The sequence below is a fragment of the Anopheles gambiae genome, chromosome X (genome assembly GCF_943734735.2).
Source record: "Anopheles gambiae chromosome X, idAnoGambNW_F1_1, whole genome shotgun sequence".
Lineage (NCBI taxonomy): Eukaryota > Metazoa > Arthropoda > Insecta > Diptera > Culicidae > Anopheles > Anopheles gambiae.
In genome coordinates, this window is record NC_064600.1 from 14,495,806 (window position 1) to 14,518,369 (window position 22,564).

Consider the following 22,564-nt stretch of genomic DNA (forward strand, 5'->3'; position numbering starts at 1 on the left):
CCGTTAGACGCACCTTTCCAACGGCCACCGCAACCCCGCTCCTCCCCGATCGGTAAGGACAGTAGCAGCAAGCACAGAAGAAGAAAAAATCTGTCCACCCCAACAGTTGCGGACCACACTAGCTCGTACCACTTTCGACCAATTAGAATTCCGCTGCGTTGTTTGTTTGTGATGGCTGTGAAGTCTGTTGGGATGGTGCGTCTCCTTCTTCTTTTTTTTCTTTTTCTTGTTCTTTGGTTTCTTTGCTTCCCGCAGTTTCGGCCAGTTTTTGCTAGTGACACAACCCCGCAGCCTTTCCGCTGGACGCTGCCTTCCGGCGATGTTACTGCCGAAGCACTCCGGTGGCACGGTAGGTTTCGGTGCACGAATGGGATGCGCCCATTCCGTGCTGCGAGTGGGATGGAATGCATTATTTTGAGGCCACTGTATAATCGGAACCTCGGGGCGCACGTGCTATGTGCGGGCAATAATGATGAGCCGGGCGTTTACCCCCAGATCCGGATCAGACTTCTGCCACTTCCGACTGTTTGGGACGAAAGTCGCGATCCGGCAGGTATCACTCTGAACCTTGGTAGGATAGTAAGATGTTGGGAATATCGGGGAGGGATTTTAGAGCCTTGAAGAGCGTATGAGGTTTAATTGGAAATGGTTTTAGGGCAGAGTAGTAGACAGAATTTGCAAAATTTGAAATCCTCTAAGATGCTAACATAATATTATGCATTTCAAGGGAATCGTTACAGTATCCATGCATAGGCTCTTGCCAAAATGTTACCTTTGAATTGAATTTCTTGACTGCCTCGATTGTTTATGTTTATTAACTCTGTCTTTCGTGGTCTACTTACGCTACTTACTGCTAGTCGCGAATACTTGAGAAGCTCAAATCGATGCTTACTTATCCGGCGCTACAACCACTTTGCGGTCCTGGCCTGCCTCAGAAGTGTCCGAAACCGCTCACGGTCGCGTATCTTCGTCTGCCAATCCGTTAGCCCGGCCTTAATGGCGGACGCCTCTGCGTCATCCTGCTACCTCAATTGGGGCCTACCACGCCTCCTCTGTCCTCTGTCCTGTGTCTGTGGATTGCTCAAAAATATTTTACGGGTTGGGTCGTCCGTTTCCATGCGTACAACATGGCCAGCCCATCGGAGCTCTTCATTATAACGGCTCCTCCATTGTCCCTCCATACATACGGGACCAAGGATCCTTTTCAGTATCTTCCTCTCGAACGCGGCTAAGTTGGTTTCGTCAGATTTGGGCATTGTCCATGTCTCAGATGTGTATGTGAGTACCGATACTATATATGCTATATAGCCCCAGTTTCGTCGGTCGCGACAGGTTCTTTGAGGTGAACTGATTTTTCAGGCTGTAGAATGACCGGTTGGCAGCCAGCATCCTTGTACGCAACGCAGCTACTGTCGTTGTTGACCCGAGAAAAGGTGAATTCAGGGACGACTTCAAATGTTCACGCTAACGTAAGTTAGGATTAATTATTGCTAGGGCCGCTGATGTTTCCACCATCAGTTTGGTCTTTGCTTCGTTAATCTGCAATCCGAGATTCTCTGCCGATCCCTTGGTAGGCTTCTGCTACATAGAAGAGCCTCAAACCAATGATGTCTATAATCGTGATGTTCGTTTCGCATTCTTTTGTCGCTTTCCGTTGTCTGATATTTTAGATTCTGTTGGATAAGATCTTGAAGTTCCTGATATCTTACTATCTCCTTGTGGATTCTGACCAAACGTTTACTTTTACTTTGTATACTTTCGAGCATGTAGTAGTAAATTTCCACATAAACCTCATCGAATCACAGAGCGTTGAAGATCTGATTGCTTATCAAATGCATCAGAATGAATTGTTTTGAATTGTAATTGCTGGAAAATGATTAACTTCGGATTGAAAATGAAGTCTATTACAAATATGATGTTATAGTTATAAGCAACCAATCAGAAATGAATTAATGATAAGTTTGATAGAAAGGAACTGTCTCCCAGCTAATATGGATTGAAGCGCCATGAAATAAATTTGTATTCTCTAGTTTTAAGCAATACGGCCTTATTGGACCGTTCCTCCTGAATAATGAAAAAAAATCATAAACAATTACCGGAGGAAAATGAATTCAGCGATGAAACTGATGATTTAGGGGTGAAATTATACCTTCATCAACTACACGGTAGGTTTCCATAACACCCATTAATAGCATTCGTAGTTTTCTATTTGTTTGGAGATGCATTAAGTCCGATCTTGGAGCGCATCAGCTGACTGTATCTAACAAATGTCCTTCAATTTCGTCAACTTCTCCCAATTTTTAATGCCCAACCATCGCCCAACATCTCTTTCACCGATCGAACCATTCCAAGCCCCATTCAGCTTGCCATTGCCAAACTAGCTCGCGGAATTTTGCTCCCATCGAGGCATAACCTACACCAGTGTGTTGTCGCCAGAACGAGCGAGAGAGAGAGAGAGAAAGAACAGGGCACCAGCTCGCGCGAAGGGCATCTAGGCGATGCCGCTGGGTTTGGCCGGTTCCACGGTGAAACGTAACGAGAAAAGCTCGTTCCGTTTTTTGGAAAGTGCGAATTTTGAGTGATAGTGTTATTTGCGTGTTTTATATATCTTTATTCAGTTCACAAGCTTTCTGTTCCGCGAGCGAGTGCGCGAGCGCGCGCGCGCGACTTTCTTCCCCGGGCGCAAAATGTTTGCCAATTTTTGTTTCAACCCTCTTTCCTCCCTTCCTGTCCCTGTCGCTCACTCTTGCACTCGCCTTCCTACTGCCGCTCGTTTCGGGTTGTACGTTGCGCTTTTATTTTAGCGACCGGGAGGCTTTTGTTGTGCGTGTGTGTGTCTGTGTGTGAGACTTGTTGCTGCTACTACTTGTTTTTCATCATCTTCTTCTGTCGACTCTCTTTCGTTCTTTCGGTTCTCAGGTTTAGTAGGTTGTCAACCCCTTTCTCTACCTCCACTCTTTCTCGGGTAGGTTTAGGAGCCTGCCAGTTTTGCACATGTGAATGTTTTCCCTTCTGCACCTTTTTTTCGCGGCTCTTCGTTCGCTTCATCTGTTCGCATCTTTCCCTTTTTTTCTCCTCCCCCCATTTCGCACATTTCAGACCTTCATTTCCCTTTTTGACCAGTTTTCTGCAGTTGTCTTGCCGTTGTTTTCATTTTCTTTTGTACTGCTTTCTTTGGCCGGGAAGGGTGAGGGAATGGAGGAAACATAGCTTTTTATCGCTTTTCTTTTGTCATTTCCTTTTTATTAGTTGTCAATGGAGGATACGTTCTTTAGGGTACGTTATCCTGCACAGTATACAGTAGTAATGCTTGTAATACCATCATGGAGAATCTATGCTATCCCCCTGTTCTACTCATTTGAACTTCCATTTTCCTTGAGATATATGATATCCTAAATGCATATTAACAAAAGCCTAAAAAGATAATTCGCTACTTTACAGCTTCAATATTGTGACATAAGCTCCAAGTTTCTTGCAGCTCTATTTGGCAATTGAAAGTATTGGAGTTTTTCATGATCTTTTGATAGACACTGCTGTCTTGAGATTTTATTTAATTTTACCAAATGTGTTATCTGTTTTTTTTTACATAATCTTGGAAAAGATGTCCATCATATCCAAGAATGAATGTCTGTTCTTGGTTCCAACAACTCCTTAGGACCTTATCGCGGTATCGTTTGGTCCAGGCCTGTCGCTAGACTAGTGATGGGTAAAGTTGGCGAAAATCCGTAGTCGACTACGATCCGACTCGAAAAATTTCGGAACCAACTCCGGAAGGTAGGTCCACCCAGCATCTGGAGCCGTTTGAAATCGTCTGAAGTCGTCCGGAATCGCCTGGAGTTGTCCGGAGTCTGCGTCGTCCAGAGTCGTCCAGGGTCCCTGGAGTCGTCCGGAGTCGGAGTCGAAGTCTTCTGGAGTTATCTGAAGTCGTCCCAAGTCGTCCGAAATCATTCGAAGCCATCGGGAGTCGGTCGGAGTTGTCCGGAATCGGATTCTTTCGGCGTCGACCAGAATCGTCCGGAGTCGGAGTCGTTCGGAGTAGAAGTCGTTCGAAATCAGAGTCTACCGGAGGCAGTGTTAATCGGCGTCAGGGCTGTACAGAGTCTTATGATCAGGCATTTAATCTCAGACTCCGACTCCTGCTGACCCCAGTCGACTCGTGCCGAAAATTCATGGCAAGAAAGGTCTGTTTAAGAAGTGCACACGAAAAAAGAAAGAGTAAAAACACACCGCACAATGAAATGCCTTATGACAAACACATTACACCGGCCGTCTTCGAATCGACGATTGCCGTTCAATCACCGTAATCGGATCGAGGTCGTTGATACGCTTCATAGAGCATAGCACAAGTCTAGACATGATGAGATGCTCTCAATACTAGATTGCAAGTACCTAACGACATTGTTTCATCCTTGTTGAGCTGTAAGTCTATAAATTGAATAAATTCAACGCCTAAATTTGGTCTACACACGGTTTGCAGATTCCCGATCAAGTAGAGCTCCAATATCTTGGAGTGCTACTTTCTTTTCATGGAACAGTTGCTGGGACAACAACGTTGTCTTCTCTGGAACACAAGAGCTCGGGACATTTTGGAGGTATTGAATACTATCAAAGAAGAAGGCCAGAACAAAAACACACATTCCAAAAACTTAAACCTGACGCTGGACATGGTGTGATGGTTTAGAAATTCTACCAACAACATTCAAACCATAGACAAACGGACATCAAATGTATTGTCCCAACCATTTATACCCCAAAGCATTATTGTGCACCGCGTCGTCAAACAATGCCGTAGTTAGCTGCCCCTCCAAAACACCGTCGTGCGGTTGACCCAGTGCGGGGCATTAGTGCACGACCAGAATCTGGTAAGGTACATAAACATTGAGACGTGTCAACATCACCGGCACTATTGACTTACTCAGCGTTGCATCGCGTTGGATCCACTCGCGATGGAGAAGAGCAGAAAAAAGGGAAAACCTAATAAAGGGAGAGGGGGGGGGGGGTTTCACCTGCATCGGGTCCCACCTTCACCTTCTCCGTGCTGTTGACAATTGCTATTTTTAGTAGGTATTTATGAGCTTTTCTTTCCCCTTTTTTGGCTCATCATTAGAGAGAGCTCTTCCACCCGGATTTGATGTTTCCTCACGGGTATCCTCTCCCTATCTCCCCTCCTTCCCCACTGCTATCGATTTCCACGGGAAGCGCTTCTAGTGCCTTTTACGGCTGCCGGAGATCCGGATCGGGCCCCCGGTATGGGAAAAGTGATACCAACAACAAACCAAGCGCAAACAACAACAGCCAAGAAAAAACATACACACACACACATCAAGCGTATTGCACGGGAAATGCCATCAAGCTGCAGAACTGCAACCGAACCAGGTGGGAGAGGAGGGGAGGGGTTAGGGTACGTTTGGAATGGCAGCCACGCACCTTGCAGTACGCGCGGTGGTTGCAGTGATTCGAAACCCATTAGTCAAGTGCAGAAGCCGGCCAGCTTCCCATCGGCATCCCGGCGGACGAGACAAAGAAGAGGGAAAAATATAAAAAAATAAGAAGAAGAAGTAGAAGAAGACGCATGCACGTGATTCACGCGAAGGATTGGGCAGCCTGGCAACTGACCGGTTTCCGATTGAAGCCCCCTCCCTTCCCCTCGACCTTGCAAAGGGATCTTCTTTCGACAGCGGGAAAGGGTTTTCGCAGCGAAACGGAACGAAAGGGAAAGAAAATACCATTAGGGTAGATAAGAAGGAACAAAAACAAAAAAAAAAGAAATCAGTCACAAATATTTTCCCTTATTCCATTCGCCATCTCCCCCCCACTCCCCTCCCCTCCATTCACCCAAAACGTTTCCCCGCTGGAAGCCCCTTGCCGGCATATTGATTGGCGGGGCCCGTCGGCTTCCCATCGCATATGGTTTTCAAGCCGGACGACGCACCGGCGTTTGTGCGGCAGTAGGGCAGACGCTTGACCGGCTGCTTGGGTCGGCAAACGCTTGCGACGTCGTCGGCAAGAGCCGGGCCCCATGGGGGGCACGGGGTCGGCCGGCGCAAATGCAAAAGAAAGCGAGAGAGGCTGCGGCCCCGGGTGCGTGCGAGCAGCATCGGGCACGCGGGCGGCCGAAAGGGAGAGCGATGGAATGTCACTGCTGCGAGATGCGAACGATGCGCACGGGAACCTACCCCCTTTCCCCCCTGGACGCTGTCAGCACCCGGCCAAGTGCTCCCGAAGAAGTGAGAGTGAGTGGCTGCGGCTTCCGCGGCATGTGCCGTCCGCCGTCTACTGTTGCCGCAGGACCGGAGTGGAAGGGAGCAGCGAGAGGGGAGCGAAGAAAAGGGACAAAATAGAAGAGGAGGAAGATCAAGAAGAAGAACGGGAAGAAGAAGAAGGAAAAAACGTTAAGTGGATTCCAGCCAAATGAGGTCAGAGTTTCCAGCGACAGCGACGTTTTCACACGCGGGCACGAAATAAAAGTGTCGAAACACGACCTCGGGCATGAATGACGGGCGAATTTGGGTTCGGTGACGAAGCGGGAAGGGAAGGAGATGAAATTCCGTGCGTTGTGTACCAGAGAAAATACACACAAACACACACACACGCCCGGAAGATCCGGTAGACGGCTGGAAAAGTCCGAGGTGTTTTTTGGGATCCAGCACCACGCGGGCGGGCCAAGAATCGTTGGGCCGCCCATCCCGATCTGCAAACACACACACACACACACACACAAACACACACACACACACACACACACACACACACACACACACACACACACACTAACGCATACACACATATTACCAGTGGAGATGGACGGAATAACGTGTGCAAAACACGTGTCGTTAGCAGCGAATTGGCATGCAGCGCGTCGGTGCAATGCGGCCGCGTCTTGCAGGTTGACCTGCGTATCATGCGTGGTCGGTGTCGGTGATTTTGCCTGCTCATCAGCATACCGGGTCAGCCGGGCTTTGGTGCGTCGTGATTTGCTTGCATGCGTCGGTGCGCCCTCGCGCCAGCCGTCCCGGATTTCGTTTGGAAAGCGGCTGTCGTGCCGGCCCGTGCCTTATCGTCCGCTATCGGCGCACCAGCATACCACCCAGGCAATTGCTGCATAAAACGTTTGCTGTCAAATACGCATACATACGCAAAAGCGGGAAAAAGGGTGGTCAATTGGCGAATCAATGATGACGTGCTGTGATTGATAGAACCCGCCCCGAAAAAAATGATGTCACACATAATCACACACATACACACTAAACCTGTACTAGGAGAGAAAGCACTGGTGCAGGCTAGAGATGAGCAACTCTCATTCAGATTCGTGAAGCTGAACGAATGTTTCAAACTAATAAATCAAATTGAATCTCAAAGTTGAAAATTCATCAATAGATTCATCAATCCATAAAGATTCATAAATTGCTCCGATGATTCAAGAATCTCCGAATCTCTGAAGATTCATGAATCTCTGAAGAATGAATGTCATGAAATTCACGAATCTTCAGATAGCTCGGATCTATAGAGACTAGAGATTCATGATAACAGCTACAGAAATTTACGACTCTTTAGTGTCTTTAGTGTAGGTCTCATGAGATATCTACATGAGATATCGTCATCAACTCTCGCATAACGTGATTTGAACAACATGTCTGTCATGACTTCAAGCCTCATATGGACCCGTCCTCTTGTAGCAAGGATTGACTAATCGTCTCTTTCTTGTATGCCTGCTCACGATGGAGCACGTCGTCATGACATTCCCGATCAACAATCATTCTCCAGGATGCTCTGTCCCTGGCTGCAGCTTCCCATCCATTTAGGCACTCGATCTGCAACAGGTCTTGTTTCACATGATCCAGTACATGATCCATCCAGCTCAACAAGCTCGTGATTCATCCTTCTCTATCACGCTCCATGCTCGAACACACCGCCAAAGATAATCCGGAGGATGCGTCGCTCAAACACGCCCAGAGCGATTCCATCCTCCGTTCAGATGGTCCTTAAGAACCACCGGCCAGATAAATGTGCGACATATCTCACATTTCGTGCGGTCTTCCTAGATGGTCTGGGTCTCCGGTAAGCAGGTACTTCGTCTTCGTCGCATTGATGCCCAATCCAATTCTTGCTGCTTCGCGTTTGAGTCGGCACACACACCTTCGCTGTTGTCCTGCCAATGATGTCGATGTCTCCGCGAAGAAATTGGAAAGACCGGTAGAGGATCGTACCACGGATGACGTTGTCTAGCCCCGCGCCTCGAATGACACCTTCCAGGGCGATGTTGAAGAGCGGACAGAAGAGTCCATCGCTTTGCCTCAGATCCCCGTGGGATACGAACGATTCCGTCATTAAGTTTGATAGTCTCACCATGCACTGCACCCCGTTCATGGTGGATTATAACAGCCGGATCAACTTCCAAGTAAAGTGATGCCGTTGCATGATGAGGATCTGGTGCTCTTGGCACTTCTAGAGGATCTGATCGGTTGCGTGGTACCAAATAAGTCCCGAAAGCCTCGAAGTCCCCGGCGTGACCGCGTAGGTGTCGTATTCTCCAAAAAGATGACTTTTTCTTATCTTCTGAGATAGTAAAATACAAATCTAAAATTAAAAATATAAATCGTTAGATTCATGTTCCTTTCTCGATTCAGGAATCTTTGGAGGTTCATGAATCTTTTGAGATTCGATTCGAGGTGAATCACAATATCACAATATGAATGAATCACAACGAAAGATTCATGGAGCACAATACATGCGAGTGTTGTCTGCCGTTGTTGTTGTTGCTTTTGTCTTGTTCCAGAAGCGTTGACGTTTGACTAGCTGTCAATCGGAATAAGTTTGGCTGCGCTGCGTTAGATCGGCTGCGCGAATCGGTGCGCTTGATCGACCTAAAACTAGTTTAGAGACGCACTCCATCAACAACAACAACAACAACAACAAGCAAACAAATCAAAATGAAAACAAAACCTCACTTTCGTGCCCGCCGGTGTTTCCACCCGGCCGTCCCGTCGGGCCCAAAACCCCGAAACGGAAACCGGGCCCGATCTCCGCTTTTGGGGTTTTGAGGTCCGGCTTTTCCTGAGTGTTGTGTGTGGGGGGGGGGGGGGGGGTGGTGGCGCGGAGAGGGAGTGGGGTGGAAGTGACGGTTCCAGGGCGAGTGGCCGGCCACTGGCGCACACATTTGATCACCGCTCCCGGGCGTACGGCTTGTTATATTATTTTATTTTTATCGATAAGATGGAGCCTTCCCACACCCCTGCGACTCTTGGGACATCTTGCAGTGCCCTGCCACCGTGCCATCTGCAACCGGTGGGCTTGATGGTTGGCCGGTTTGTGGAGTCCACTTTTTCTTCGCTCCAACTGTGCTGGCCAGTTTTGCTGCTGCTGCTGCTGCTGGACGCAGGCCCATCTTCCCAAGAATGGGGGTCTTTTTTTGCCGCGTCTGTGGAAGGAAAGCAAACGCCTCGCGCAAACCACTTTTCTCGCTCGACTGCTTTTTCCGCCGCATCCCATTCAAAAATGGGAATGGTGCAGCAAAGGTTTGCCCCTCCTTCTCCTCCTCCGCTCCATGCCCACCCAGGGATGTCCGGTAGCAGCCGGCAGCTTGTCATTCGCCATGGAGGAGCCCGTCAGTGCGCTATGTCTGTGAGTTTTTTCGTTTGCCGTTGCTGCTGCTGTACCTCTTCCTTTACCGGACATTGGGAGCAAGACAGTAGGGTCGCAGGGGGGGAGGAGGGGGTAAGGGATGAGCGGTTGAGCCTCTTCAACTCTGAACACAACCGGACCCCGGGGTGACCGGTTAAGAATTGCAACAACAGCAACAAAAACGTCGCAACAAAATCCTCACCCGAGCGTCGAGCGAAAAGAAAAACGGCCACTTGATGGAGTACCTGTTTGACTTATATCTTGTGTGAATGTTTTTCCCATCCCTTCGCCCCCGTACTGCCGTCCCCGTTCTGCAACATTCCCGTCTTTTTTTTTCTTCGTCTTCTTCTTTCCCTCCAGTTAAGGAGCCGTTCTCTGAAGAACCACCGTGCCGTGCCTGTCACCAATCCGTCGGCCCGCTGCCGAACGCTTCGCGCCACGAGACTTTCCTTTCTCGTGCGAGCATGCTGCGCACTTTCTCGCCCATACTGCTCCTGCGCAACCAGGTCCAGGGATTCGGGGTCGCAAAATGAGTCTCCCCTATTCCCTCTCCCATAACCCTCTACCCGCACTACAACTCGATCGGTACCGTGGCAGCAGGTGAAACTTCTGGCCCGTTGCATCGTACCGATAGGCACGGTACTCGTGTGTCACCTGCACACAGGTCTCCGGATGGCATCTTCTCCAAACTTCAACCGCCCTTCTACCCCATCCCTCCCCCCTTATCGGGCTTCGGAGCGGATACCGTACGGTTTTGATAGTCATCAAATGATTTCTAATCATGTTTACGTACACGAAGCAGGCAGCTCGCGGTGAGGTGAGCGAAGAGATGAAAGCACGGTACGTTCCATTGAAGAAATCCGCGTGTACCAGGGGATATTCAATTACGGTGCGATGAGTTGGAAAATGGACATAGCTCATTAAACGATTCGCAATTATTATTATGATGCGATGTGGTTGGGAATCCGGAATGTCCTCTACTTTCTGCCTCTACAGCATCTAGATCTGCAGAGTATGTGTACCCTCCCTCTCTCTCTCTCTCTCTCTCTCTCTCTCTCTCTCTCTCAATCTATCTCTCTCTCTCTTTCTCTTTTTTTTCTAGATCTCTCTTAGTTATCTCCAGATCTCGAAGAATTACACTACAATTACCCCTAGAATCTCTAGACATTCTTCAAAACCTCAGGCATTCTATCTGCTCTACGGCGCTGTTTGGTAGAAGTAGTAGGCATTCGGATCCATCCTGGTACAGTTCGTCTGCGGGATGGGGAACATGTTCTCGACATCTATATCGTACCTCGGCAGCTTCTCGCTGTGGATCGAGCCAGAAAACAACAGAGTCACCATCATCATCATTATCATCACCGTCAGCAACTCACCGCAAAAAGTTGATCACATTCTGCCCGAGGGTAGGCTCACGGGCAAGCATCAGCGCCGAGAGGTACTTCTGGGATTTGGTCTTCTCCGCACAGTGCATGATGAGGGCCCAGCTCCGATAGTCCGTGTCAATCACGTAGGTGTTGTAGATCTCTTCATCTGTCGACGGGGAAAGGCGCAAATCAGCTGCACTCCTACTCTGGTGCCTCTCTCTCTCTCTCTCGCGTGAGGTCTATAGAATGTACGCGCTACTCACAGCTACTCTCTGCGTGCACCCAGTGCGCCGGCTGGCCGTAGTTCGGTATGATCCAGGTAATGTTGCCCTGCTGGAAGGTGGCGAGCGGGTCGTCCAAAAACACGTACGTAAAGTTCATCGTCACGTACCCATCGGAGGTGACGAACGAGCTGCGCATACACCCGTACTCCGGGAACATCTCGGTCGAGGCGAAGTACTGTATCACGTACCAGGAGCCCATCATCGCGTTCAGCCCGAAGTTACGCATCGCCCGGACCTGCGACGGAAGCGAAACGGGGAGATTTGGGTTTTGTTTTGTCTTTTTTTTTTTTGTTCAGCAAACGATGCCAGTACACAGGCCCTTGGGGCCAACCACCTTCGGGCAGCGGTCGTTGCGGGGCCGTCGTCGCGGTATCTGCCCAGCCCCATCGTCGACGAGCAGGAGGAGGAGCAGCAGCAGTGCCACCAGCAGGCAGCAGCTCCGGGCGTGCAGCGTCACACGAACCATACTGTCCCGCCCGCTAACTCGTCTGGGGTTGTGTGTGTGTGGGAGTGCTGAGTAGGAACCTTGGTGTAGTCGCTCGGGCCGCTGGTTCCGCTGCAAGTAGATGCAAGTAGATGTAACAATCTTGGGCCGATTTGCGTCAGCCAAAAGTATTCAATTACTAATCTAATTGCAGATCGTGCGGCGCGTAGCTCCACAATCGATGCGGTGCCCCAAAGCAACCCACCATGTGTGCAACTCTCCTCCTTTCCCATTGTGAAATCCAAAAGCCCAACCGCGAAGAGTAGCGAAAACGGGGAAACAAAAACGTCATACACACACACACACGCGCGCGCGCGCGAGCGAACACATTTCCTTCCTTTCGCGGAAAGGGAACTTTCGCCCGCTTGCCAGAGAAGGTGATTTTCAAGGGCCTCCCCATGCTGGCATATAGGTATGGACTGCTGCCTCATGCTGGCTGCCAGACCCCAGCACCTCCCCACTTCATCTTCTTCGCTATGTTGCCGAAATCGAATTCATTCCTGAAATCCGACTACCCACCGCTATCGGTAATGTTTGTACAATTTGTGTTTGATTGGCGAACACAAATGAAGCAAATCGTTTTCCCAACCTTTTTTGTTCGCACTTTGGGAGCTCCTCGGCGCGGCCGGTAAGGAGGGTGGGGAATCGATGTTTTCACCCAGCACCCACCGCAGAGATGTGAATGAGATTGGGTGTACGAGATGGTTTGGTGGCTTGCTTTGCGTTTGTTTGTTTTTTTTTTTTTATTATTATTTCGCCGTTAAAACAAATTATTGCCCCGATCGTATCGGTTTCGTTCGAAAGCAGAAACATTCCAGAGCAGCTTCCCGTGGGGAGGGAAAAGTATGAGGGGAATGGTTTGCAGATCGCGGGAATTGATGAAAAAATACTTAAACGAAATTAAAGCAAAGCAAAAACCAAACACACACACACACACACACACACACACACACACACACACTTTAAATGCTAGGTAGCAATAAAGGGAAGTGAAAATTCCGATGCCGTTCAATCACAAACTCTCCTTCCTGCATCACCTTTTTTTTTGTTATTGCCGAGTGTGGCAGTTTAACACAAACACTGATTTTATGTGTTTATCTTCGATTTTGGGATGCAAGAAAATGAGAGAAAAGGAGGAGCAAAAAACGTCAATTAACTTCCGGGGTGGTGGAAGTAGTGGTGGTTGGTGCCGAAATGATTAGACTGAGAGCGCCATGCGCGCACGTGCGCGGCTCAAACATCAACCCGTGTTGGTTTGGCGCGCGTTTATGGAGCTGAGGGAAAGGGGAGAATTATTTGGAAAATAGCAATTAATTAAGGAAGGTGCGCACACTAATACAATATATGTGAATGATGGATAGAAAACACTTTTTCTTTCTTTTTTGACACGGATGGGCTAAGAGAAAGAGTAACCACCAAAGGGAATGGAGAGGAATCGAACACTGGTCTGGTCTTGTACTCTACCGGCGCTTTGTACCAATAGACTACCGGGATGCTCTCACGATGGGAACACAAAATGCAACAAAACACTTACACCGAACGACAATAATCAACGTGCAAACAGAGTTCTCTAGGACGCAATGTCTAGTAGCAAGTGAAACAGCAACTATTTCTTTTCTGATTGTAAATTTGTTCTTGCCACAGGTTGATGGATGTCTGATTAATCGGTGAGATCAACACTTAAAAATCCGTGCTACTCACAAGAGCTTCGCTAGCCGCAACACTGAACGCGTTATGACTCGTTACAACGTGTTCCAGTGGTATGTAGAACATAACAACAGCAACAACAACAAAACACACGATAAAGTGATCGTCTCGTTCTCGTGCTGAAGCTTGCGCAGCTTGAGGCGACTAGGCGATAAGCGGCTCAGATATGGGTCGTACGAGTTCATCGGAGAAGCATCTAGAACAGGGATCGACAGTCGTTACAGAATCGGAGTCTTTTTTTGTGTGTGCAGAGTATGCAATTAATACATTCAGATTTTTATTTGGAATAGACATCATCTAAACTATGATTTATGTACAAATGAATGTAAATAAATCAATCAATCAATCAATCAATCAATCAACAACCAGTTATAAGGCCTATTGTGTTAATAAAATTTTGTAAAAAGTGTCAAAATTTCTGAAATTTCTATCACACCACCATTTCAATTGTTCGCTACATTCAGATTAAAATAGTTATGATGCATTACAGTAAGAAGTGCGCTAATACTAAAATGTACAAATCGTTGAAGATCTTGGCAGAACCTTTTCTTTCAGGAAAGATTTTGAAAACTGTTGCTTTTCTGGAAAAGATCATCCACGGGTAAGGATGGATGATTTTCAATCGTTCTCTTGTAGAATAAATTTGTAGTGATACTTGATGTTTTAGTTCATTTTTGGGGTTAACATCATTGTTCTTATTGTCGCTAAAATGTACTGCAAATTTTGGATAAATATCATCAACTAATTTATTTATTTTTAAATTATTTTTAAATAAATAATACACCAAACAAAGAAGCAATTTTACGTGTTACTTGTGCTTCATGTCCACAAAAAATGAGACATCTCTAACATTCTTCTATAATACAAATTTCGTTTCCGTACGCTTAGAAGTGCTTGACTTTTCCGTTAGAATTAGTCAATTGGCAGTGATATCCGAATATCCGAACAATTGAAAACGATTTCAACAATTATTTTTGTTCAATCGAAGCCTGATATGAAATAAACATAAACACACACTTTTTTTTTAATTTCATAATTTCAAGCAATAGATCCAATACAGTGGAATATATGAAGAATAGAAGCAATACATGAATTCTAAACCATGAAACTGAGATAAAACTGTTTGATTTTTAATAAAATCAATTTTAATTATATGATTTACGTCCAATGTTGAATTAAATCTTAGATCGACTCTTCCAAACCATCCATGATACTTGTCACTGTCAACAATTCTTTTAAAATTAGATTTTAATTGCTGTACTCATATGAAGCAACTGAAAATGTGTATGCGAGGAAAAAATTTTTAAACGACGCAATATTGAATACGCAGGATGATGACAAATTGCCAAACACTGGCCTGGAACGTGGCCACACACAAGAATGGCGGGAACTCTCAAGTCAGACTTCACCCGCGTCCGGAATAGGAAATGCTTCAGATAACTCCAATGCCACAATGTGACGTCAACGTAGCTCCTACACACACTGTATGTAAAACAACGGCTCTACTCTATGCTTGCGCATTCTACGGGTCATACGATAGTCACCTATCTTCGCCGTTCGTCCAAACGGAACCGCATCTGTATCAGAGCTCCCGAACAGCAAAGAAAAAAAAAAGGGCGCCCTACTGCCACCGCAGAGCAATCGCAGTTGAAAGCAAGGTCGCATCTCCGGGTGTGGACCTACCGGTCGCAAACCGTTTGGACCGTCTGAAAGTTTCCTCCCCCAAGACCCCAGAGCCCCATTGCCTCAGAGTGACGGTGACACAGTAAGCGCTCAAAACAAACCAAGTTCGGCAAACTCGTTGTCAACTCGCGCGGACCGGATGAGGCTCGGGCTTCATCTTTGCTCCCCTTTGCTGGATCTCTTTCGACCAGCGGCCACCGACGCGGCTCGGCCACCGGGCACCGCTGGCTGTATCCGGTTGGCCCCAAAACAGTAACAACAACAAGAACAACAAAAAGGCCGTGAATAGCGGTGACACGAGACACCAGCGAAAGGGTATCAAGGGGAGAACCCCTATCATCACCGAACCTTCACTGGACACACACACACACACACACACCATTTCTCCTCTTTTCTCGCCGCTGGTAAGGGCAACGCGCACAAAAGTCGTTCGCGCGTAAACGTAAAAGGGCAGCAAAGCACAACTGGTATCGGGCTGGGGATCGTTTCGGGTTGCCTTTAGTATACCGCGCGAGCGGCAGGTTGGATTTCATCGCAACTATTTCAGGAGCTTCATGCCAGGGTGGACGAGAACGGTGGGAGAGGAAACCGAACACGGCTTTGACAGGATTGGATCGATCGATGAAATCGTAAAGGGTTTACCTGCGGTCGCTACGAAAGAGGAAGCAAGCAAATAAATAGATAAAAAAAAACTCACACTCACACACACACATGTACGGACACATATTGGGAGGGAAAAGAGTGCACATGAAGCAGGTGAAGCAAAAGCTGGTGGAACCGGACTACGGATCTGGATCACTTTTTTTCTAAATCGGACACCAAATGGATCGTCGGCTGCCCTGGTGCCTCGGTCGAGCCAAAGTGTCGTTATCAGTGGAGGGAGAGAACATAAAAAAACAGTAGAAGATGATACACACGAGCAAAAACAGAGTAGCTGATAAGAACTGCGACATCGAAGCTTACCTTGCGGAAAGTTCAGAAGATCTCCCTGCAACGTGCAGTCAGAGCACGCAAAACCCTGTCCCCTATCAGCCGGGGATTGTTGTAGCTATCCCCCGCTCCAGCAAAAGCATAACGGTCATTATCGCCAGCATCACTGTCCTCCGAAAACTGAGCCCGCTATCCCCACCCGTCCAAGACAACAATCTTGCAACAAAGCGTCTTAGAAATACGCGAGGCACGCACGCAAAACTCCCAAACCGCTGACAAACCCGGCGTTTCAGCGAGTCATCGGCGAAAGTTCGCGGAAAGGAAATCGACTGCAGGCTTCTTCTGCCCTCCCCTCCCCCAGCCGCCCACCCCCAGGCATCTCTTCTAAGCCTTTTTCGGGCACGCGCGAACCTTCGCGCAAACAAAAGCCATCGACCATGCGCAGAAAAAGGGCTGTCGCTGCGCCATCTTCTGTCCACTGGTGGAATTCCGGCGACATTCCCGCGACACACACGCTCACACGTGGACTCTGCAGCTTCGCGAAAGTTTGAAGCTGGGAAATGGATGGAAGGTATGGATGGGGGCCCGCAGATTCATTCACAGTCACGGCAGCACAAATGTGTGCGCATGCGTAAGACTTTCTCGTTTGATCGATTGGCCCGAAACGGTTTCGGGGTGGCATCCTGGGAAGGGTACACTCTATCCTTGGACAGGACAGTGCGTTTGTTTGAGGTGAAGTGTGAAAAGAGATGGACCGTAAACGAATTCAGCTAGAAACGATAAGAGAATTATCAAAAAAGGAGGAGTGATACAGGGGTTTTCCAAACCATTTTAGAATGTGTATACGTTGTTATTCACCGTGTGCAAGATGGTAATCCACATCAATCTGATATTTCATTTCTATCATACAGGGTTTTCCAAGCCAATGTGCACATCATAATTAACCGTCTCCAAGATGTTTTTCAGCAGCTGCAACTCCGGTATTACATGCATTTTGATGCAGCTTTTTGCGACACCACAACCATTTTATTGCATTACACAGGGTTTTCCAATTCACTTTCAAATGTAAACATTACAAGGTTTTCAAAGCCACTTTCGAAGGTGCACATTATTCACCACCTCCTAGATGTTTTTCAAAAGCTTTCAAGTGATGAATTTACATCATAATGAAATTTTAATTTTTCACATGATTTTCAACACATAACAAAGAACTGTCAAACTCAAACCAGCTTGAAATGTGTTGCAAATCATGCTGAATAAACTAAAAATTATGATGATGGAAGTGAAATATCACATTGATGTGGAGTGCACGCAGTGAAAAACAACGTATACATTCGAATTGACTTGGAAACCCCTGTAGTTTTCACCGCGTGCCAAAATGTTACAGGGGGGTTTAAGTCACTTTCGAGCATAAACGTTGTTATTCACCGCGTTCAATCCACATCAATCTGATATTTTATTTCCATCGTTATAATTTTCAATTTCTTCAGCATGATTTTCAACACATCTCAAGCTGGATTGAGTTTGAGTTTATTTGTGATGTGTTGAAAATCATGTGAAAAAATTTAAATTTCATTTTGAAGTAATTACACCATTTGAAAGCTGTTGAAAAACAATTAGAAGGTGGTGAATATTAATGTTTACATTCGAAAGTGACTTGGAAAACCCTGTATGTCACATGATTCTGATATTTCATTTTCAACATAATGAAATTACTTCAGTATGATTTTCATCACTTCAACGGTCTGTTGCCATCGTTTTTTCACCGGGATTTAAAGACGGATCACATCTCCCGGTGACCGTTGAAGTGTTGCAAATCATGCTGAAGAAATTAAAAATTATTATGATGAAAATGAAATATCAGATTGATGTGGATACACATCTTGTACGCGGTGAATAAGAAACGTTTACATTGGAAAATGGTTTGGAAACCCCTGAAAAGAACGATAGGGAAAGTAAGCAATGGGCAGCAGAAAATGGCACGACAATTGCTGACAAAAATGTTGGAATCAATTGTGCTGCGGTTAAAGAAGACATAAGTTTGTAAAACAACGAACAGAAGTTTGCAAACGACGAACAGAGACGAGATAAAAGCGACATAATAAACCACTACACAAAACTACCAGTGCCACGCGGGGAAGATGTCGAGAAGGATGTGTGTAGGGAATGTTTTTTTTTTGCCCAAAAACGTTCGCTCGAACGGAGCAGCAAAAGAGGAGAAAGATATAAAGCCGGTGAAGGGGTCAAGCGCGCAAAACTCCGGCCCGCGCACCCAGTGGGCTACATTGGACGCTGGGTTCGCGGCGTCCGCAAACGGCACCAATCCTCCTGCTCCTATCCTCCCCCTTTCACCCGTAAAAAGATATCCCGGAGGCTGACCATATGCATGGGTCCATCCGTCTGTCCGTTCGTGTGTGTGTCGTGTGGTTGAGATTAGGTTCGGATCATAAAACTGTCCGTCCGGCTTTCTAATTTGATTTGGGCTCCACACGCCCCCCGCCCTTCCCTTTGAGGCAAATTTTCGGGCAGCCAACCGTGTGGAGAGGGGAGCGCGGAAGGTGTAACAGGTGCGGAAACGTGAAAGAAGGTGCGTCATCGGGCGAAGGCTTCGGTATGCAATCGAGCAGAGTCTCGAGGGGGAAAGGAGAATGGCAATAGCGATTGTCACCTGGTTCGGCTTCGCTGTCCACTGCCACACTGTCTCGATGCCTCGAGCCACCGACGCCGAAACACGTTTTAGGGGCGGTGAAGTGAAGTTCGGCGGCACGCACGCCGATGCCGGCAAGATCACGGCCAATCGGTCATCAATCGATCGAACGCTTCCTGTCAATCGGTGTTGGGTGCTGCTGGTGGGTTGCGGATTGCGGCGGAATGTTGTGTTTCCTGTCTCCCGCGGGTCGCTCAGATGGCGCTTTTTAAGGAGCTAAGGTGGCAAAATGTCTCCAGAAGAAACAAAACAAAAAAAAAACCTTCAATCGGCTATATGATGCTTGACTATTTCCGTTCTATTCTTCCTAACAGCTTGTTTCGCTTCTTTGAAGTACACAAAGTCACCCAAGGATTGATAGTTGGAAAACATCAATAAAGAGGATTATTCTATAATTTTGATCGGCTTGAGTCGAGAAATTTGACGCGATTGCTTTTTGAAATGTTCGCTTTTAGAGGTCCTATAGGGTAAATACTTATCCGAGTCTACGTCGGATGAATTCTTAGGTTCTTCGGGAGTTCCTAAAGGTAGTGTGTTGAATCCCCTTCTTTTCCTATTATACGTTAATGATGTTCGTTTGGTTCTTCCTGCAAACAGTCATCTTCTTTACGCATGGGGAACTTAATCTCTTCTATCCCATTAACTCTGTTTCTGATTGTTTTTTTTTTTTCAGCCACTATTGCATTGCACTATCCCAGTGGTGGCGTATCAAATATGCTATCTCTGCTCCAGAATCTCTAGATAAATGTTCTGTTTTATCATTGACTCGTTCTTCTGTCATCGATTTCGATTACTCTTTAAGTATGTTTGTTAAGTACAATCGTGCTTACTCTATTTGAGACCTTGGGGTATCTTTTGATGGCAAGCTCTCTTTCAATTCGCACACTGAGTTGCTTGTTGAAAAGGCAATGAAGACCTTAAGTATGCTCCGTAAACTCACTGTATGCCTAAGGATGCTCTGCTGCAGTTTAGTGCGTTCTACGCTCGATAATGCCAGTGTGGTTTGGCATATGCCACTGGGAATATTCTGATAAATAATTTCCATCGTGGATGCTGCTGCTTTCATGCTACCATACAATGTATCATGTCAATTAGTGGGCCTTTACACATTTGAATGCCGACAAAATAAAGCCCAAGCTATTTTCATTCCTGGGTTGTTTCTTCGCGAAATTGAATGTCCCAACTTATTTGCCAAATTACCTCTCCATACTCCATCGCGATCACACCGTTCCAGCGATCCCTTATTGGTTCCTGCACGACGTACTAATTAAGGGCAGAATGACCCTTTGCCTGTCAGTATGTAACATTTAAATTCGTTTTACCCTCACTTCGATTTTTATATGCCTCTTTCTACATTACGTGCTCGTCTTGCTGCGTTGGCTGTCACGCATCGATCTTTGTTATGACAGTTTAACAGTTTTTTTTTTCTTTAGATTTTTCAGAGTTACGCCACAAAGGCAGACAGTTATTCTTAAACAAAGAAATAATGTCTCGCAAGGAAAATCAATCGAAACGGGCAGCCGACACCTCAGTAGGCGTCAAATCGTCAGACCAATTCACGGAGATGATTTTCCAATGCGCCCACAAAATTGAAACGTACGCCAAAAACTAAGGATTTTTTTAATAGCTAATCAAAAAAGATGATCTATTCGAATCCATTTTTATTAAATTATCCCTTTTTGATCCTTTTACTCAAATTTGGTGTTAATGGCTTTTCAATGTTATTTAATTAATTACAGTGAAATATCTCTGAGCGCTGAGCGTCATATACAAAACTGAGCGGTGAGCAGAACCCGTCAAGCGAATCAAGTTGACGCGGCGCTTACAAACTCTTCGGAATTTGAAGACATACATGCGATATGTTGCGGACAATTTTTTAATAGTTTAATTCCAGTGCAAGGTTAAATCTGAACCTGCTTCTCTGAACAGCAGTCGTTCTTTCATCTCTTTATCTCTTCTTTCTAGCATGGATACACATTCTATCTAGGTGATTGATAACAGCGCATAAACCTATGCGATGAGTGCATCAAAAGATAGTGATTTCTAATGAAGTGAGAAGATATTCTCTAACATTCAAAGAGCCAATTCAGCGCTAATTTTAATTGCATTGAATGAACTGCATCTCTTCTGCCATATGTATCTTATAAGTATTGAAGTGTAATTTGGGCTGGATTGTGGCATTAAATGAATCATGTTAGCTAGAACGACTCAATATCATACATGTCTTGGGTTAAAACCTAAAATGAACAGTACTCCCGTAGCGATTATATCATCACTGTAAAAAGGGTAAGTTAAGTTATGCGTTTTGCTAATAGTTGTAGATTAGTTTTACTTTTTCACTAAACTATTATTAAGCCTTGATTTTTTAATAGAAACTATATGGTTATAAAGACATTACACAGCGCAGAATACCAATTTTGGATATAGAAAGTATCTGAAATGTTATTCAGATTATTTATTTTGAATCTGCTTTCCGTGTATCGTTCTTTTTTTCTGTTAGATAGGCTCATTCCGTTCCTCAATTTTCAGAACTATTCCCATCACTAATTAATATGAAAATCGCAAAGCCGCTATTATTAACAGGGCAGTATAGAAACAAAGTAAGACTGTGTTTCTTAAAAACATTCAACTCAACAGTGGCGGATGTAACGGTAGGCGGACTAGGCGGTCGTCTGGGGTCCCGCCGATTTAGGGGCCCCGTAGATCGCCAATCTATAGTATGCCGTACGGACAGAGTACTAGCGACAAGGGCCCGGAAGGATCGCCGTTGGGGCCCGACGCTGGTGAATCATTTGCAACACCCCACCCCCCACCCCTCCCCCCCACGTCAGCAAAAAGTGTAGAGCTGATAATCAAAGGGGCCTCAACTCGTCTTTCCGCCTAGGGCCCCCGATACCCTTAATCCGCCACTGCAACTCAAGACAACTCGTTTGCAAGAATAGAATAAGTTTGATAAATTGTAAACTTTAACTATTGACAGCTCATCATTTGGCTTATTGTATTCTTGCAATCGATATGTATCTACATGACGATTAATATTGCTAAGAAGAAACGGATTATTTGCAATAAAAGTGCCTCACTCCGAGGAGTAGTGTTTGGTTTTAATTCGGTAGCTTATTCATTTTTATAGAGACTTTTGGTCCATTCGCCCCATTTGCCTTTTACAGCAGTTTCGTTCATACAATTTGGTCAAATACCAGTGTTCAAAACTCTAACAAAAAACATATATTGATTCAAGCCAGTCGCTCTTGACATAAAAAGAAACTCTGGCGGGAACTACATGCAGAGCAATATTTTAGAAATATGTTGAACGGGAGGCCTGAATTTTCGGTTGACATACAAAACAAGCCAAGATTAGATGCATAAAAATAGATGCATAAAAGACAGCCTCAATCTGCTTACTTTTATATCATGTGCTTATACATTGTTTTTCTGGTCTGTAGTTGTACGTTGCAGCTTCCAGACGGCCAGTTGCTACTAACCAGTGCCAAAAATTCTTTGAATTTATTTGGAGAAAAATTTGAAGCAGGTTTTCGTAGTACCTCATGCTGTTTCTACACCTCTTGGCGTATCATTTACCAAAGATATCAAGCTATGGAGCAATGCCTGGAGCTAACATCTCGCAGGGTGTCACACTTCGACATACAGCTCACTTGATTGTGATTTCAAGCTTCAGATAGCGAACAGTAGACGCATCCTCCTCAGTCGACCGGCTAGAAAAAAAACCCCTCTCGCCCAACCTTACGCTATTGTCAGCTTCCAGCTGTTGTTTATCATTAAA

At 46.1% G+C, this 22,564-nt stretch overlaps 1 protein-coding gene across 5 annotated transcripts; it reads right to left on the reverse strand.

Annotated features, from left to right (window-relative positions):
- Positions 1-10,541: 10,541 nt before the first annotated feature.
- On the reverse strand, positions 10,542-16,300 carry LOC1272384 (apolipoprotein D). 5 transcript variants are annotated; one of them, XM_061642344.1, is made up of 5 exons: positions 13,458-16,300; positions 11,607-11,828; positions 11,252-11,507; positions 10,998-11,154; positions 10,542-10,930 (listed from the first exon to the last, which is right to left on the reverse strand). In XM_061642344.1, the coding sequence occupies exons 1-5, from the start codon at positions 13,527-13,529 to the stop codon at positions 10,819-10,821; spliced, it is 819 nt and encodes a 272-aa protein (XP_061498328.1). In that variant the 5' UTR covers positions 13,530-16,300; the 3' UTR covers positions 10,542-10,818. The 5 variants fall into 5 exon arrangements, with proteins under 5 accessions (XP_061498328.1, XP_061498321.1, XP_061498303.1 ...); XM_061642337.1 differs by having other exon boundaries at positions 13,088-16,300; XM_061642319.1 differs by having other exon boundaries at positions 13,291-13,626.
- Between the last annotated feature and the right edge of the window lie 6,264 nt (positions 16,301-22,564).